The sequence below is a fragment of the Sapajus apella genome, unplaced genomic scaffold (assembly GCF_009761245.1).
Source record: "Sapajus apella isolate SASKATOON/1434 unplaced genomic scaffold, GSC_monkey_1.0 scaffold29, whole genome shotgun sequence".
Classification (NCBI taxonomy): Eukaryota; Metazoa; Chordata; class Mammalia; order Primates; family Cebidae; genus Sapajus; species Sapajus apella.
This window is the reverse complement of record NW_022436969.1, coordinates 23,311,343-23,330,888: the sequence shown is the minus strand read 5'-3', so window position 1 is coordinate 23,330,888 and position 19,546 is coordinate 23,311,343. Positions and strand designations below refer to the sequence as shown.

Below are 19,546 nucleotides of genomic sequence, written 5' to 3'. Positions count from 1 at the left end.
TTCAGAGTGAACATCCAAAGGCACGTCCTCAACTAAGTTTTCTCAAATAGTAGAAAAGATTACTTTTTAAGGCTGTCATTACCCTTCCCAGCTTGTTAAGATGGATTGTCTTCCCCAGAGCATTATTTTTAGGGTGTACATACACAGTCTTGTGAGGTTAATAGAGAAAATTAAATGAGCTTTTAAAGTCCTTCTAATAGTAGCATTCTTAGAAACTATTTGTAAGCTTAAATAGAGCAATATCCATATTTTTACCACCTTCTGCAATGAGCATTTAAAAAATGTTTGCTCTTGATCCTTTCACAGTTCCTAAGCGTGATGATTGGATATTCATACTTGTGTATGAAATGTTCCTTTTTCTAAACCTTATGTCAGCATGTTACTCATCTGATATAAAAAAAATAAATTTATTTTTGCTCTTGATTAAAATTTTGCTTTGCCAGATACGCAAACACACTTTCAAAAAGAGATTTAAACACAATTAAAGTTTATCTAAATAAAAAGCTGACAGACAGGTGGAGTAAAACTGCTGTGTTGCAGTGCCTACAGAAACTGGGCAGGTTGACCGAGGTTGGGCCCTCACAACTGTTTGTAGGTCCAGCCACATCTCTCACCCTCACCACCCCAAGGCTAGGTCTTTATAGGCATTAGTTCCACCCTGTTTTCACATCTCCCTCTACTCTATTGATCTCCATTTCAACCATTCCCAGTCTTTTCTGGAAACTACAATCCATTTTGAAAAGAGTTCCCTCAGGCTCTTCTCACAACACTTGTTCCCCTAAGGGTAGTGTTTTCTCTTGCTTCCCTCCTGTGGGAAGCTGGTCTCTCCTCTACATCTCCATGTCTGGATTGGGGTGGGTTTGCTAATATTCTGTCTCTCCGCTGCTGCCTGCCAGTAACCAACTTTCATCCTTGTTGAGACACTCTTCTTCCTTTGATGCTCCTGTCATCACTTCCGCCATCTTGAGTGATTTCCTAGACGAAGAAAGCACATAAATTACCTACCCAACATAAAGGTTTCAGGAATGAAGTCTTAGAGTCCAAATAAGCTTCTTTTTCCTCTGCAGTGTATAAGGCTTTCTTTATGTATGTATGTTAGTGATCTTAACCTTTTCTCAAAAATACTTTTTTCACAATAATGCTATTTGTTAATTTGATTTTTTTCTGAAGATTCAAAATACTTAATATATTTTAAGAATCACTCTTTACACCTATGAGTTAGTGTGTACCAAGTGGAATTTTTGAAACGATACTCTCTGATTCAACAAAATTAAAAATTGGGTTATCAACAATTTTTCAAACTACCTCATATCTGTGTCTGCATGTGTGTGCATGAATGCATATAAATTGGCGTGGAATTGTAGTGTCAGAACATTCGAGCTCAGTTGCTGATAATGTGTCTGATTTGATATTCCAAAAGTACTTTAATTATATTAAATGTCTTACATGCCAAATAGGCAATTTATTAAAATGTAAAATCTATCATCTGTTTTCCAATGTTATACTTGTTCTGTAAAGTGTTAAATGCATTTACTGAACTTAGCTACTTTATAAAGCACAGTGCCTGGTTCATCATCTGTTTATTTAGAAACCAAATTTGTTTACATTCTGATCTCTTTCATGATGTGATGATTTTCTTCTTAAACTAAGGTTATTCTTTGAATGATAAAGATTTGGGTAGGCCTGCTGTTACTTTGTCTCTTAAGCAATGTGATATCCTTGAAAGTAAATACACATTACTGTGTCTCCTAAGCAATTTGATATCCTTCTAAGTTAAGTATAGCTGGAGGGACTGTCTAAGCAATCCATGGAGTGCATCAGATTGTATGAAAGAAGAGCCACCCTGCCCTGCTCCCAGTGACACTACCATATTCCAGAGCCATACTGCAGGGGTAGCTGGTGAGCCTGTGCTGTGCAGAGGGGGCAATTTCAAAGGTAAAGTTTTTTTATTGGAGAAAATGAAATTATATTAATGGTAGCATCCTTTAATCTATTGTGGTTCAGGTAATTTTTTTTATCATTAGTCTCTAGTTTTGTTATTGTTAAATAAAATTTTTTATCATTACCTAAAACTTTAACCCCTGCTACTTTCCTATGTTATATTCATACAGGTATTTTATAAAATGTTTTCTCTCCCTTACTCCATTTAATCCTTGTAAGAATCCTGTGACTCTTTCAAATTAGTAAACTGAGGCAGTTCTCAGTGCTGCTGATAACAGCATTTCCATCCTTATCACACCCTTCAGTCCAGCAAAGGTGTTCCACTACACAGAAGTTATTGCTGTTTTCCTCTAAGAGTGTCACATGAAATGCACTGTTAGATGAAAGTAAAGAGAGTTCTGAAGAAAATGGAAGTAGATACTTTGATATAGGTTTCTGAGCAGTCTTGGAGAGAATATGTGAGTCAGTGAGACTAATATTTGGCTTTGGGGAGAAGAGGTTCATGAAAGAATGTGTGGGCATGCATGTGTTGGTGTTAGGGTATGATGGTCCTTCATATGCACACAAATGGGATTGAGGGTATACCATGTTAAGTTCAGGTATGAAATAAGAGGGAGGCCCAGCACAGTGGCTCATGTGCCACCACACCGGCTAATTACAGCACTCTGAGAGCCCAAGGCAGGAGGATTGCTTGAAGCCAGGAGTTCAATACTAGCCTGGCCAACAAGGCAAGACCCCCTCTATAAAAAAAATAATAAGAGGGAAATGTGAAGTGGGAAAAGATAAGAGGATCATAGAAGTGTCAAAGACTGAGATAAAATAGTTTTAAGACTGGAAAGTCAGTTGATTTTTCTCTGATACATCCCTAGCATGCTCTAATCATCCTTGCCTCCACGTTGAAAGTATGCAGTATGCTTGTCAGATTCTCCAGTAATACATTGTTTCATGGTAGGGGTATAATGATATTATAGTAGAAGAAACTTGATGTATCATAGAAGTACACTAGTTTAAAATAATTTTTGGAAAGCTTTCTTTAGAGCACATAACTCATTTTTTCATTTATTTCATAATTTGAAATATTTGTATTACACTGATCTTTTGTAAAAGCCCTTTTATTGGTGAATCATGCCATTCATTATTCATGTAACTTCTTAAAATCAAATAGCATTTACAAGACCTCTGTTTACTCATCTTTAAAAATGGGGAGGAAGGCCTGGGCTCAGTGGCTTACTTCTCTAATCCCAGCACATTGAAAGGCCGAGGCCAGGAGTTTACCAGCCTGAGCAGCATAGCAAGATCCTAGAATCCTGGAATCCTAGCTGCTTGGGAGACTGAGACAGGAAGATCTTTTGAGCCCAGGAGTTTAAGGCTACAGTGAGCTATGATTCTCGCCACTCTGCTCTAGCCTTGGCAATAGAGTGAGACCCTGTCTCTAAAAACATAAAAATGGGGGAGGGGGCAATTAGACATGTTGAGCTTCCTTCTATCCTAAAATTTTATGCAGAAAACACAATTTGTGTGACTCTTTTGTTCTATTTATTCAACAAGCTATCCCTCATTTTTGTTATTAGTCTTACTGTGTAGGCAAAGTGTATACAGATAAATAAGTACATGCCCGGTAAAATTTGCTATGAAATTATTGTATACTATTTTATGTCTTAAATTTGATATGGATTTTACAGGAAAGCAGTTCAGTGTTGTAGATAAATTAATCAAAACTGAGGATGCTCTAGGCCTTTTAAAAACACAGATTTAACTTTTTTAAATTGGTAAGCTAGTTATAACAGTCAATGCTAATATTACTATGCTGATTCGGCATAGGCTAAAAATAAAATTATTTTCACAGCCTAGTGACAGACAATTCCTGTACAGAATAAATTCCTAATACAGTAACATTAGTTATCAATGAATGAACAGTGAAAATAATTGCACATTGTATAGCATGTGTTCATGATATTGCAGCAAGAACTTTCTAAGGCATGTAAAACAGATTTTTAATGTCCTAATTTCTGTTTTCTAGATTATGCACTTGAAGTGATGAAAATTTTCTCTCCTCTTGCATTTTCTTGTATTTCATACACATAAACATCACTCAAACTAAGGCAGAATATTTCAAACATTTTGATCTTTGAGAGATAACATGTCTAATATAGTTAAGCCATCTTGGATTTCTTCAGCAGTAGGCTCTACAGGTGTGGGTTGTCATTTCTGATTATCTGATTATAATGATCTTGGCACTCTTCTCAAGTGTGACTGTATCTGTAGTGCTTAGTTTCTTGACATCTTAAACGCCTCTTAAAAATTTTATCTTCATTGACCCTTTCAGGTATGATTTTTCACTCACATCCTTCATACGTCAGCTGAAATGAAAGGACATCTCAGGCCACACAGACACCTTTATATATTTTGCACACACTGTCTTTTTTGTTTTAATCGTATTCCTCTGTTATCTCCTTTTTAGCTGTCATCACAGTCTGTAGTTGTTTCGTTGGTCTCTTATTCATTGATGTCTGCCACTAGAATATAATCTCATTGAGGGCAGAGACCTTTTCTCTCTAATTCACTGTTATATCTCAGTATAATGGGGACTTCATAGATATTTGTTCACTGTTAAATGAATTAAAGAATCTGTAGTTCAGCTGTTGTAGGTCTGGTTTCTTACCATCTGTTTTGCATCTTGATCCCCTGATGCTCTTCCTTTATCTCCAGAATACAGAACCTCATTCGTGTTCTCACTGTGTCTACCTTACCTTACCTCACACAGTGGTTTGACATCTCTTGTCTGGGCCATGACAACCCTCTAATGTTATTTCCCTTTTTATGACTCCTTGATACTTGTAGTTGGAAAGTTTAAACCTTTTAGCATGACATGGGCAGCTGTTCACAATCTGGCCCAGTTCTGACCTCTCCAGGCTCTTGTTCACCATCCACCCCCACCTCATGTGTGCTGGTTCTGCCTACACTTGCTTCATTCCTGAATGTCCAGGGCCTTTGCACCTACCTGAAATGTCCCTTTCCCCTCTTTGATACTTAGAGAATGCCTACTTTTAAGGCATTAGGTTAGGTCTTGAGTTAGGCATTAAGTTAGGGTCGTAAGACCTAACTCAAATGCCTACTATTCTGAAACACTTTTTCTGATCGAAGTCATTCTTGTTTCTCTATGTTCATTCAATGAGCACTCCACTCTGGAGTCTTTCTGTCACTTACAGCAGTGACACTGTGTTGTAATTACTGTTTATTTATGTCTCCCACTAGACTGTGAGCTTCTTAAGGGCAAGGACCATGTTTATATACTGTTAGTCCTGTCATAGATTTAGGGACATAAGATGGTATCTTGTAGTCTTTTTAGGTATGTTTCCTTTGCTACTCCTAGGGTAACACTAGGGCCTCTATCAGTGAGATTAAGGGTTTTGTTTGTTTGTTCTGAGATAGAGTTTTACGTTTGTTGCCCAGGCTGGAGTGCAAAGGCTCAGTTGTGACTCACCGCAAACTCTGCCTCCCAGGTTCAAGGGATTCTCTTGCCTCAGTCTCCTCAGTAGCTGGGATATAGGCATGTGCCACCACGCCCTGCTAATTGTGTACTTTTAATAGAGACAGAGTTTCTCCATGTTGGTCAGGCTGGTCTCAAACTCCCGACCTGAGGTGATCTGCCCGCCTCGGCCTCCCAAAGTGCTGGGATTACAGGTGTGAGCCATCACACCCAGCCAAGATTAAGTTTTTTTTGTATCCTAATAAATTTTATAGTTGGAGTCTCCTAAGCCCTTAACATATTTTTATTCAAGAAGAAATAGAGGAGAATAGAATCAGCCTTAAGATGCTGATTATGGAGTTATCAGGAGCCAGGACTGGCACAGAAATGGTGCACAGCTGATGCACACCTGGGCCTCCTGGACACACAGCTGTCTCTTCATATTCATCCTGCTTTCCAAAGTGGGAACCTGAGGGCTGGGAGTTGAAATTGGATACTGCTCTATTTTCATTAACTTTTAAAAGATTTCTACTCTAACATAATTTATATACTTGGGGGAAGAAAGATCCAAAGCCTTCTGCAGAAGGGCCGGGGGAGAGGTGGCTAAGCCCAGACAACCTACGTCATGTTTGCTGAAAGGCCTATCCTTATAACCCCTACATATCTCATCCTTTGCATATGTTAGTACTTTAGTCCTTATGATGTTCTTGTGAATTTGTTAGTATTATCCTTCAATTCCCAACTTACAGTGTAGGTAGAAAAACTGAAGCACTGTTCAACAAAGCTTAATAAAGTTGCTGCCTATGATGATTGAAGGACTTAAAATTAGACCTAATTTTTAACTTTGTACAAATAATAGACAATAAAAGTTGCTCGTCAGATAGGAGGTCAGGATGTTAAGGATGTGTCTATAAACCTTAATGTAGGAGAAACATTGGAGGAACTTGGGATTTTGATGAAGACTTGACAGAACATAATAACCATATTTAGACATCACAAAGCCTAGTGAATGGAGAGACGCTGGCTGTCAGAGGAACTAGGATCAGTGGGCAGAATCATTTTATTCATGCAATAAGTATTTAAAATGTCTTCCATATGATGGGTGCTACCATGATTAATACTGCTAACATTTATTCCATACTTATTATGTGCTAAATGCTGGTCCAAGAATTTATGTGCATTAATATTCGTTGAGTCCTCACAGAAGCCATGTGTTAAGTGCTATTCTTATTGCTTTCTTACGGTTGGTAAGATGGTGAATGAGATGAACGTGATTCTCTGCCTTCACAGAACTCAAGAGAGTAGGGAGGACAGTTTAGGAGCAGGTCATCCAGCACCCCATGAGAAGGGCTGTGGCCAGGGGGTGCAGGGTGCTGTGGAAGCAACCAAGGGGACCATGTACAGCATCCCAAAAGTAAATTCGAAGCTGAGACCCAAATGCTAAGGCAAAATGGTGGATATGTGTTCCAGGCATAGTAAACAGCACACATGAAGGCCAGGAGACAAGAGCAAGCAAGGTAGAAGGGCTGGGGGAGAGGTGGCTTTTCAAACACTGGGACCATTGGCTCAGAAGGTACTATGCAGGGATACTATACAAGGATCTGATGGGAAGGTGCACCAGAAGAGTCTATAGTTTTCTGACTACCCATGCTCTGAATGGCTTTCTGCAGGCATTAGATACATCTACATGTGTGTGTATATCTTCAGTATTCTGACCCTAGACTGCTGTAATGCTTTCATCCCTTGTTGTGTCTGTGTGTGTGTGTGTGTGTGTGTGTGTGTGTGTGTGTGTGTGCATGTTTGTGTATATATATATATATAATTTTTTTTTGGTATATATATTTTATTGCACTTTAGGTTCTGGGCTACATGTGAAGAACATGCAGGATGGTTACATAGGTACATACGCAGCAATGTGGTTTGCTGCCTCCATCTCCATTGCCTATATCTGGCATTTCTCCCCATGTTATCCCTCCCCAACTCCCTACCCCACACTGTCCCTCCCCTAGTTCCCCCCAACAGACCTCAGTGTGTGATGGTCCCCTCCCTATGTCCATGTGGTGTTTGATTTTCTGTTCTTGTGTCAGTTTGCTGAGAATGATGGTTTCCAAGTTCATCCATGTCCCTACAAAGGACACAAACTCAACATTTTTTATGGGTGCATAGTATTCCATGCTATATATGGGCCACATTTTCCCTGTCCAGTCTATCATCGATGGGCATTTAGGTTGGTTCAAAGTCTTTGCTATTGTAAACGGTGCTACAGTGAATGTACATGTGCATGTGCATGTGTCTTCATAAGAGAACGATTTATAATCCTTTGGATATATACCCAGTAATGGGATTGCTGGGTCAAATGGAATTTCTATTTCTAGGTCCTTGAGGAATCACCACACTGTCTTCTATAACGGTAGAACTAATTTACACTCCCGCCAACACTGTAAAAGTGTTCCTATTTCTCCACATCCTCTCCAGCATCTGTTGTCTCCAGCTTTTTTAAAGATTGCCATTCTAACTGGCATGAGATGGTATCTCAATGTGGTTTTGATTTGCATTTCTCTAATGACCAGTGATGATGAGCATTTTTTCATATGTTTGTTGGCCTCATAAATGTCTTCTTTTGAAAAGTGTCTGTTAATATCCTTCGCCCAATTTTGAATGGGTTTGGTTTTTTCTTGTAAATCTGCTTTAGTTCTTTGCTGATTTTGGATATTAGTCCTTTGTCAGATGGGTAGATTACAAAAATTTTTTTTATTCTGTTGGTTCTGGTTCGTTCTAATGATTCATTCTTTTGCTGTGCAGACGCTCTGGACATTAATTAGATCTCATTTGTCTATTTTGGCTTTTGTTGCCAATGCTTTTGGTATTTGGTCATGAAGTTCTTGCCTATGGCTATGTCCTGAATGGTTTTGCCTAGGTTTTCTTCTAGGGTTTTTATGGCTTTGGGTCTTATGTTTAAGTCTTTAATCCCTCTGGAGTTAATTTTAGTGTAAGGTGTCAGGAAGGGATCCAGTTTCTGCTTTCTGCACATGGCTAGCCAGTTTCCCAACACCATTTATTAAACAGGGAATCCTTTCCCCATTGCTTGTTTTTGTCAGGTTTGTCAAAAATCAGATGATTGTAGATGTGTGGCATTGCCTCTGACGCCTCTGTTCTGTTCCATTGGTCTATATCTCTGTTTTGGTAGCAGCACCATGCTGTTTTGATTACTGTAGCCCTGTAGTATAGTTTGAAGTCAGGTAGCATGATACCTCCAGCTTTGTTCTTTTTGCTTAGAGTTGATGTGACTATGCGGATTCTCTGTTGGTTCCATGTGAACTTTAAGGTGTTTTTTCCAGTTCTGTGAAAAGGGTCATAGTTAGCTTGATGGGGATAGTGTTGAATAAATCTATAAATTACTTTGGGCAGTATGGCCATTTTCACAATATTGATTCTTCCTAACCATGAGCATGGAATGCTTTTCTATCTGTTTGTATTCTCTCTTATTTCCTTGAGCAGTGGTTTGTAGTTCTCCTTGAAGAGGTCCTTTACATCCCTTGTTAGTTGTATTCCTAGGTATTTTATTCTCTTTGTAGCAATTGTGAATGGCAGTTTGTTCTTGATTTGCCTCTCTTTAAGTCTGTTATTGCTGTATAGGAATGCGTGTGGTTTTTGCACATTGATTTTGTATCCTGAGACTTTGCTGAAGTTGCTTATCAGTTTAAGGAGATTTTGGGCTAAGATGATGGGGTCTTCTAAATATACAATCATGTCATCTGCAAATAGAGATAATTTAACTTCCTCCTTTCCTAATTGAATATTCTTTATTTCTTTTTCTTGCCTGATTGCTCTGGCTAGAACTTCCAATACTATGTTGAATAGCAGTGGTGAGAGAGGGCATCCTTGTCTATCGCCAGATTTCAAAGGGAATGCTTCCAGTTTTTGCCCATTCAGTACGATATTGGCTGTGGGTTTGTCGTAAATAGCTTTTATTATTTTGAGGTGTTCCAGTCGCCTGTTGAAAAGGCAGTGGGATCTATGTGATTTCCTGTGGGGCAGCCCACTGTGCCGGCTGAAACAGCGGCACTGAGATTCACGGCATTTTTTTGCCCAGGAATCTCCTGGCCTGGCTCCCTGTTTCAGTCACCTTTTTAATTAGATGAATGGGCGACTCTGCCTTCTTGTAGCTGCAATCACCAGCTAAAATGGTGCCCGGGCCCGTGTATTTTGTACGGAGAACCACCACCCCGGGGCGCCATTTGCTGTGCCAGCCAAACCAGCCGCCCTGGCGACCCGTGGGGTTCCTCCACCTGGGAATTTCCTGGTCTGTAGGCAATAAAAATCCGTCTAGAAATGCGGCGTCCACTCAACCTCCGCACTTTCACTGGGAGCTTACAAGGACTTCAATCTTACACGTATTCCTTTTGCTTTTGTCATGAATTTCTCTGTTTCTCTTTGATTCTTCTTAAAGTTGACAATTTCCGATGCAGTTCCACATGGCTGGGGAGGCCTCAGATCATAACAGAAGGCAAAGGAGAAGCAAAGTCCTGTCTTACATTGTGGCAGACAAGAAACCGTAACAGAATTAATAATAAAAAATATGAAAATTTATGAGAATTACCAAAATGTGACAGAAAGACACAAAGTGAGCACATGCTCTAGGAAAAATGGCACCGATAGATTTGCTAAACTCAGGGTTGCTGCAAACCTTCAATTTGTAAAAACACAGCATCTGGCCAGACATGCAGTGGCTCACGTCTGTAATCCTAGCACTTTGGGAGGCTGAGGCAGGCAGATCACTTGAGGTCAGGAGTTTGGGACCAGCCTGGCCGACATGGTAAAACCCCATCTCTACGAATACTATAATATTAGCCAGGTGTGGTGGTGTGCACCTATGATCCCAGCTACTTGGGAGGATGAGACACAAGAGTGGCTTGAACCCAGGAGGCGGAGGTTGCATTAAGCCGAGATCATGAGCCACTCCACCCTGTCACCAGTACTCCACCCTGGTGACAGAGTGAAACTGTGTCTCAAAAAAACAAACAAAAAAACCCAGTATCTGCTATGTACAACAAAATGAAATATAGCAAAATGAGGTATGCCTGTACATATATTATTTCAGTTACCCCATGCAAGAAATCATAACTTGATGAAATTCTTGAGCTCAGTTTATCTTAAATAAACTAAAAAATATTTTACTGAAAAAATGCATACATGTATATAAAGTATCTTCTGTTGCTGAGGGAAAAACAATATTTTTTAAATTGACTAAGCTGTTATGAAATGGTTTTGTCTGTTTTTCAAATCTTATGGCCACATTTTATAGTCTGCAAATTGGTTGAAAAATCAGATGTAAGTATTTCCCACCCCTCCATCTCTTACCAAGTCAGTAGCCAAATGCACCTGTGTCATAGGGCAAACTGCACGTTAACTCACGCTGGGACTCCTGTTTGTGACATGACTTCAGCTTATTTTCTGCTTGAATAGGCTTCCAAAGACAAAGCCCTAAGACATCTGTCTCATTCACAGATTGAAGGGTGTATTAATCAGCTTTCTCATATTCCTTGTCTCTCTCTCACCTCATGCCAACACCTCCAGTAATAAAATTCTGGCCTTTAAGTTGTCTGGAAGTTTCTTTCTAGACCTAAAATAGATTTATATCCATCCAAGTGATGACCATATAACTTTTTGACAGAAAACCCACCACCAGATGTCTTTTTGTAAGTGTGCCATGTGTTCGTTTTAATGAGATCATTCATCATTTGTAATGTTCATGGTTCTTGCTTCTGTCTTTTTTCTGTTTGATTTGTTATTTTTGTTGTGAATATTGGTAACATGCCTGGCACTGTTCTCATCAGTGAGTAAATCTTCCTCCGCTGTGTCATTGCTCTTAGCACTGCTCTCCCTCTTAAAATGTTTCACAGGAACATTTTACTGAAAGATCATGGAAGAGCTCTGCCACCTTTCAGATCCTGAAGCTTTTAAAATTTAATTTATTTTTAACAACAACAACAAAAAACAAAATCACATGGTTTGAAAGCCAGGAGTGCAAAAATATTACATTAAATTGCACCCTTCTACTTCTGTCTCGTAGCCATGCACTCTCTACAGGCAACAAATGTAATTAATTTCTTATCTTTGCAGAGAGATTTTATACATAACAAATGCCTATCGGTATTTGCTTCCTTTTTTCACTTTTAAACTTTCCTTTTTTATTTAATTATGTCTTGGAGATCATATCAGTACATAATTTTTACATCTGTAGGCCTTTATAATCAATCATGTGGGTATGCTGTAATTAATTTAACCAGTCCTATATTGACAGCTATTAAGTAATTTCCAGTCTTTTCCTATTATAAACAGTAGTGTCATGGATAATTTTAAATCTGTTTTTCCTGAGTGTAAGCATAACTGTAGGGTAAATTCCCAGAAGTAGACTTGTTGGGTCAAAGGAAATGTGCATTTATAATTTTTATAAAATATTACAATACTGTCCTTCGTAGAGACTTATTAGTTGACATTGTCCTTAGCAATGTGTGAGGATGTCTATTCTCCTACATCTTGACAATGTGTTTTCAGAGTGATAAGGGAAATTAGTATCTTAACACTTTTAATTTGTACTTTTGTTGTTATAAATGAGATCAGATATCTTTTCATATGCTTGAGAATCATTTGTCAGTTGCCTGTTCATTTCCTTTGCCCATTTTTCTAATGAGCTCATGGTCTTATTAATTTGTATTTATTAGGAAAATAACTCTTTGTGATATGATTTGTAAATATTGTCTGATATTTTAATAGTTATTTTTATAATCACTGTCTTTGTATAGGTGTGAAGAAGAGCTGGTAAGTATACAAACAGAAAGAGCAGATGTGTATTGGGAGATAATGTCAGTCAAGCTATGTAGAACAGAGGCATTCGTTAAACACACACACACACACACACACACACACACACAGAGAGAGAGAGAGAGAGAACGAACATGTACAAAAATACTGGAAGAATAGAGGAAGGTTGGGCATGGTGGCTCACATCTGTAATCTGAGCACTTTGGGAGGCCAAGACAGGTGAATCACGAGGTCAAGAAATTGAGACCATCCTACAGGCGGATCATGAGGTCAAGAAATCAAGACCATCCTGGCCAACATGGTGAAACCCTGCCTCTACGAAAAATACAAAAATTAGCTGGGTGTGGTGGCACACACCTGTAGTCCCAGCTACTTGAGAGGCTGAGGTAGGAGAATTGCTTGAACCTGGGAGGCAGAGGTTGCAGTGAGCCGAGGTGGTGCCATGCACTCCAGTCTGGCAACAGAGTGAGACTCCATCTCAAAAAAAAAAAGAGGAATGATATTCCTTTCCTAGAACCTAGAAATGAATTGCTTTTATTTTTATGAGTTTATCTGTAGTTTTTCTTATTTCTGTAGTGAACCATGTAAATTCAAATTAAGTAGTACAGAATATCAATTTATAGTTTATCTCAGCATTTTACATTTTTTATTCAATAAAATGCTCTTGACTTTTTTCATAATTGCTATAGTTGTTATCTGGCCATCATCTACCCCTCGGGGAGGAGAAGCACATTGTATCTTTAAGAAAGCACCATAAAGCTTGATGCAAATATAAATTATGTTCTTTAGTACTTATCCATTAACTCTGCATGGGAAATTTCCATTTATCAGAACAACTGCTACACTCCTTACTGGGTTTTTTGTACCCTAATTTCTGAAATATTAATTTGGGACTAGTAAATATGATAAAATCTTTTTTCCCTCTTTTTAGATAAAACGTATCTGAATTAAAAAGTCATAGCTCATAGTCTGTATGGCTGATATTCATTTTTTAATTTATTATAGGCAATATTAGTTGTGAAATAATGTCAGTCATGAAATGTATTTAATAGTCTTACGTAAGTAATTTCTTCATGTTTCTGTTCAGCTTTTGTTTTTGTTTTGAGACAGGGTCTGGCTCTGTCGCCCATGCTGGAGTGCAGTGGTGCAATCTCAGCTCACTGCAACATCTGTCTCCCAGCCTCAAGCAGTCCTCCCACCTCAGCCACCCTAGTAGCTGGGACTGTGGGTGTGAACCACTGCACCTGGCAGTAATTTTTTGCTTTTATTCTTTCTTTTTCTTTTCTTCTTTTTTTTTTTTCTTTTTTGAGACAGAGTCTTGCTCTTTTGCCCAGACTGGAATGCACTGATGCAGTCATAACTCACTGCAACCTCCCACTCCCAGGCTCAGGTAGTCCTTCTGCCTCAGCCTCCCAAAGTGCTGGGATTAAAGTTGTGAACCATCAGACCTGGCCTACATTAGCATACTTTAACTGAGTTATTAAAATGGTTTGTTGCCCAGTGTGGTGGCTTATGCCACCATCCCAGCACTTTGGGAGTTCCGAGTCAGGCGGACCTCTGAGCCCAGAAGTTCAAGTCCAGCCTGGCCAACACGGCAAAACCCTGTCTCTACTAAAAATACAGAAAATAGCCAGGCATGGTGGTACATGCCTGTAGTCCCTGCTGCAGGAGGCTGAGGTGAGAGGATTGCTTGAGCCCAGGAGCTTGAAGCTGCAGTGAGCTGTGATCACACCACTGCACTCCAGCCTGGTCAACAGAGTGAGACTCGGTCTCAAAAATTAATTAAAATTTGTTCAAGGAATTTTTGAAATATATTCATTATAATACACTTAAAAATTTCTAAATGGCGTAGAGGAATAACAAGATAGTTTAAATGGTGGAAATGGTGATCATTAAAATGCTGTCATAAAAAGTAATTTATTATTTTAATATGTGAACATATATGTAAATAAGGATTTAATTAGTAAAGGGTACTTATATGTGAGCCGATGTTGGACCTACACAAATGAATTAGAATTATTGTCTGAGCATTTGACATACTTGTGATTCACAGAGTAGATTTTGGTTTTTAAGTTGCCAGGAACTGAAGATGTATGTTGGCATAGAGCAGTTCTAATTGCCAGCTTTAGAATGGTAATGTCAGAAATGGGAAGCATAATTGCCATGTGGGTTCTCCCAGTTAGTACTTTCTCACCATATCTCAAGCACAGATTGACATCTGTTACTATATTTCTGTAAGGAAAAAAAGAAAATTCATTCAGAAGCTAAAATATAATTGACAGAAGCTTGAATCTAAAACAAGAAAAATCTATAATTTCAAATTGTTTTTGCTGCTAACTAGAAAAATTGGGCTTTCTAGCCACATATTTGATCAAGATTGTTTGATTACAGTATTTATAGATTCTAAGCTATCTTACATTGATTGCTGAGTCAGGATTTTGATTTGATGAAGAGGCTATGGAGAGGTATCATTTTGTAAAACAAATTCACTCAGAATAAAACATTTTTGTGATGGAGTAAAAGTATTCACAATCAAATCCTCATAGATATTCATTGACTTATAATAACTAATACCTACTGAATGTTCAATATGGTCTGAATGCTATGTTTCATCTGTATTCTTCTGGTATATTTCTTCTATAATCCAAAAGATATTATTATTTGTACTTTAATATGTGAGAAAATGAAACAGGATTAGAGCAATTAAGAAATTTGGCCAAAGTCACACAGCCGGAAAGTATCTGAACTACAGTTTGTGCTATTGTTCAAAAAAACAAAGAAATGTGAAATTCTTGGACCATTCAAATTATCTTCAGTGTTACAAAGAACAGGTAGTTTTTCTTAGTGGCAGAGAGTAAGGGATTTGATCATAGCACCAGTAAAGGTAGAGATGTGAGCAGGCCTAACAGTAATACCTCCTGACTACATTTAGTCAAGGATGTGTCAGAGAATAGTAAAAATTAAGGTTGGGTGGAAAAGGGACCCTGTTTTGGTGGGCACTGGAGCAAAAGAGTTTGGATTGAATATATTTTGCCACTTCTCACACTATTCTACCAGAGTACCCCTAAGACATAAAAGCATGAACTCATATTTGTAGACTATGAGGACATATTAAATCATAGCTTTCAGTTGCAAATGACAGAAACTCACTTAAATAAGCATGGGCAGAGTAGGGAAGAAATATATTGGCTCACGTAATTGGGAAATCTAAGGGTACAGCTCGTTTTAGGTGTATCTAGAATCTCAAAGGCTGTTAGGGCTGGCATGCTCTTTCCCCTTCCTCCCCACCCCTGTCCAGGACAGACTCTTCCATCCGTCTGCAGCCCTATTCTCACACTCTATCAATTTAGCAACTCTGGCAGCAAATCTTTTCTGTTAATTGGGGCAAAAAAGCTTTAGAGGAAGATTTAGAGCCATATACCCATTTGGTAACCAGTCACAGTGGTCAGGAGATGGGCTGTGCTGGCTGGTCTAGGTCATGTTCTTACTCTTGTAAATAGGAAGTGAGGTACTGGGTCAGCTCTGCTTAAACCATATGGGATGTATTTCTCAACAGAAGGATCTTTATCAGAGGAAGGAGCAGGGAGAGTTTCTAGACAAAATTAATGAAGGATATATAATCTAGTACAAGTTAAAATATCTTTGAAATGGTAGATTTTACCTTTGAAATTCATATAAGCTTTGTCTGAAATGTCTGTTGTAATATTTTTAGAATGTTCCATGCTGTGGATTAAGTTTGCCTAAGATTTCCTGGGGGGATTCTGAGGGGTAAAATTTGAATTCAGGAGGTTTTATTGGGGCATGCTTTTGGGAACACCTATAAGGGATAAGGAAAGCACGATTGAGCAAAGGGAAATGTTGAACTGTGATGCAGATGCAGCAGAGGCCTCAGCTGATCCCACAGGGAGCTCAGAATCTGGGGTGCTTCTTCAGAGATATCCCGAATTGAAGCTAAGAGGCCTGACCTGTGTACTTCCGCACAGACCAGTGACTGGATATAGGTTACTCCAGAGAGGATGTAACTTTGACAAAGCAGCTTCCTTTGGCCCAGGGCAGTTCCTGAGGAGGGTTAAGGAACGAGCCTTTAGCACACATCTCTGGCCACTAGTGGAAGAACACGCTGTTCCTGAAACAGAGGGCAGCTTACTGCAGCTTTCATTATGTTCATTCCAGGAAAATGTGACGTGTTTATATGTTGTTTTATTAATATTTTATTTTATTATTTTATTTTGTTTGATGGACAGGGTTTCTCCCTGTTGCCCAGGCTGGAGTGCAGTGCTGTGATCTTAGCTCACTGTAGCCACAACCTCCCAGATGAAGTGATTCTCCCACCCCAGCCTCCTGAGTAGCTGGGACTACAGGCAAGCATCACCAAACTCAGCTAATTTTTGGGGTTTTTTTTTGGAGAAACCAAAAAAAAAACCCCAAAATTTTCTTGTTGCCCAGGCTGTCTCCAACTCCTGGCCTCAAGAAATCCTTCTGCCTCAGCTTCCCCAAGTACTGGGATCGTAGGCGTGAGTCACTGCACCTGGTCTGGAATTTTTTTAAAAAAAGCATAGGTTTATAAAGATGAGTTTATTCATCATGATTTCAGCTTTTTTCATAATGTTATGATTTATGAGCTCCTGGATAAACAGTATATTGCTTCTGTGGGATCAGCCTTTGGGTGATAAGGGAGAATATGGCAGAAATAACGGGTTTCCAAGTGGGCATGTGTCAGCCCTGCCCCACGCTCCATTATGTTTAAGGAAAGGAGGGTGGTTAGAAGGCTGATCCATTTATACATACTTGATTTTCTCAGGCACTAAGGTTGCGAACCAGCTCATTTGATGTTGGTTGAATATTGTTGACCTGTTTAATACTATAAGTAATTCTTTTCATCTGTGTGGTATTAGAAATGTATTTCTTTGTCTTTTTTATTTTATTTTACCTACCTATCCACCTGTTGACTGAGACACTTAAATATAATGTGAGCCTGGGTCGAAGATTTATTTTCCTAAACTGCAGAGTATGTGTTTCTGTGTGGCAGATAAGATGCCTCTTCCCAACTTTCCTAGGGGATCCTGAATTTAGAGGAGAAAATGGATTTTTCTCTGAATATTACTCCCTCTGATTGAGCTTCCTCTTATTAAAGTTGACTTGATAAGGGCTATTAAATAGATTTAAGTGTTTAAGCATGCATAGTTGAAAGTATCTTAATTAGTTAAGAAGTATTTACTGAGCACCTACTGCCCTATGCAAGGCACTATTCTGGAGATACGTGAATCCCATCAGTAAACAAAATACAAAAATATATATATCTTTTCTTTCCTAAAGCTTACAAGCCAGCAGGAATTGGTAGACAGTAAACATAAGAAATAAGTACATCCTATAGACCACTAAAAGGTAGGACGAGCTATGGAGAAAGAAGTAGACTAGAGGAATTGCTAGTGGCTGAGGATGGGGCTTGGAATTTGGTCAAGATAGACCCCACTGAGAAGATGACATTTGCACAAGTGTGTAACAGACGTGAGGTGATTCAGTCTGGATATTTGAGATGTAAAGCACTCTAGGAAGAAGGTGGCAGCCAGTGTAAATACTGTAAGGCTGGAGTAGGAAGAAATAGTAGATGAGGCAAGGTGTGGTGACTCAAACCTATAATCCCAGTACTTTGCTGAGGCAGGAGGATTGCAAGCCCAGGAGTTCGACACCAGCCCAGGCAATGTAGTGAGACCCTATCTGTACAAATACAAAAAATTGGCTAGGCATAGGGGTGCTCACCTGTAGTTCCAACTACTTGGGGGGCTAAGCTGGTAGGATTACTGAAGCCCCAGGAAGTCGAGGTTACAGTGAGCTGTAATTGCATCACTGCATTCCAGCCTGAACAACAGAGCAAGACCCTGTCGGGAACAAAGGAAGGAAAGAAAGGAGGGACGAAAGGAGGGAGGGAGGTGGGGGTGAGGGAGGTGGTAGGGGTGGGGGTGAGGGAGGGGGTAGGGGCGTGTGAGAGCGAGCGCCCGAGAGCACAAGGTGGGAGGGAGGGGGAGGAAAGAAAGAAATTCAAAAAATAAATATTTCAAATTAAGTATTTATTATTCTCATATAAAACAAGCTAGGTCTCATACAGTGCATTTAAAGAGTCTTTTGATCAGCGTGAGGATTAGGGAAAAATTTTTTTTAACTCATTTTAAGTGCAGGCAGGCAAATAGCTCAGCAAAAAGTAAATATATTAGGGTTGAGTTATTGTGAGTAGAAATGGTGAAATTCAGAATTAATATGTGATTATATTTTAGCCATCAAGATTTTCTTAAAGTTACAAGTGTTGAATTGATGCAGTTTGAGGTATTTTTATCAATTAAAATTTACTCATTAAATGACTTGATAAAGATATATTGAGCATCAGCAAGTGCTAGTGCTTGTGTGGCCTCTGAAGATGGTGTTCTGCCTGATGAAGTCTAGAGGGAAGGCACTAATATGTATAAAATTGCAATGTTAATAAGAGCTATAGAGGTATAATGATGCTATAAAATTTTTAAATAGGAGGATTTTGACTTATTCAGGGAGGAAGGAAAGGCTTCTCTGAAAAATTGGTGATTCTATTATGTCTGATATTTGAAGGAAGAATGAAAGTAGACAATGAAAGAGACCCGCCATGGGATGAGGAGAGGAGAGTGTCCAGGATGATATCACTTCAGATGCCCCGGCAAAATACGATGGTGCTTAGAGTAAGGGATTTGTAGTGGAGATGAAAAGAAGAGCACTTAAGTAATTAAAAAAAAAAAAAAGTAGGGTTGGTGGGGCGGGAAGTAATATCCATGTGATTTAATGATGGATATTTAAGATTAAATAGGGATGGTGGTGAGGGAGAAGGAATTGTCAATATAGCTTAGAAACTGAATTGATATTGTTGCTGAAGGTTCAACCACAGCAACAGTATTAAGGAAATAAGGAAAGGAAGTACATTTCCTTTCACAAGGCCTGAGAAGAAATTATGAGCAATATCAGTAAAATGCATCCTCAGGGTTCTATTTTAATTGGCCCTAGAGTTTACAGAGCAATAGATTCTGTACTATCTCTTTCAGTGACACTTGGGTATATGTCTTAATCTGAAGGTATGTGTTAGGAATTTTAATTTGAGAAGGTAACTTAATGAAATTTTTATGCCTGTTTCATTTTAACCGTAGAATCTTAAGAAGATTCAAGAAATGGAAAAGAGTGATGAATCTAGCACAGACCTGGAAGAGCTGAAAAATGCTGACTGGGTAAGAGCTGGATATGCTTTCTGATCTGTGTACTAAGAAATAGTACATATATATATATATATATATTTTT

General features: G+C 38.8%; 1 protein-coding gene and 1 non-coding gene across 5 annotated transcripts in view; both read left to right on the top strand.

The window, feature by feature from the left end:
- The window catches only part of SPIRE1 (spire type actin nucleation factor 1), a 206,589-nt gene that overhangs the window by 115,928 nt on the left and 71,115 nt on the right, over positions 1-19,546 (top strand). For all 4 annotated transcript variants that reach the window (XM_032293432.1, XM_032293430.1, XM_032293431.1 and 1 more), the window contains exon 5: positions 19,399-19,476. In XM_032293432.1, coding sequence (XP_032149323.1) covers positions 19,399-19,476 — 78 coding nt within the window. The remainder of the gene's footprint in view (positions 1-19,398; positions 19,477-19,546) is intronic.
- Positions 295-393, top strand: LOC116561604. The gene has a single exon (XR_004273510.1). It is a non-coding gene; the product is annotated as a small nucleolar RNA U13 (small nucleolar RNA).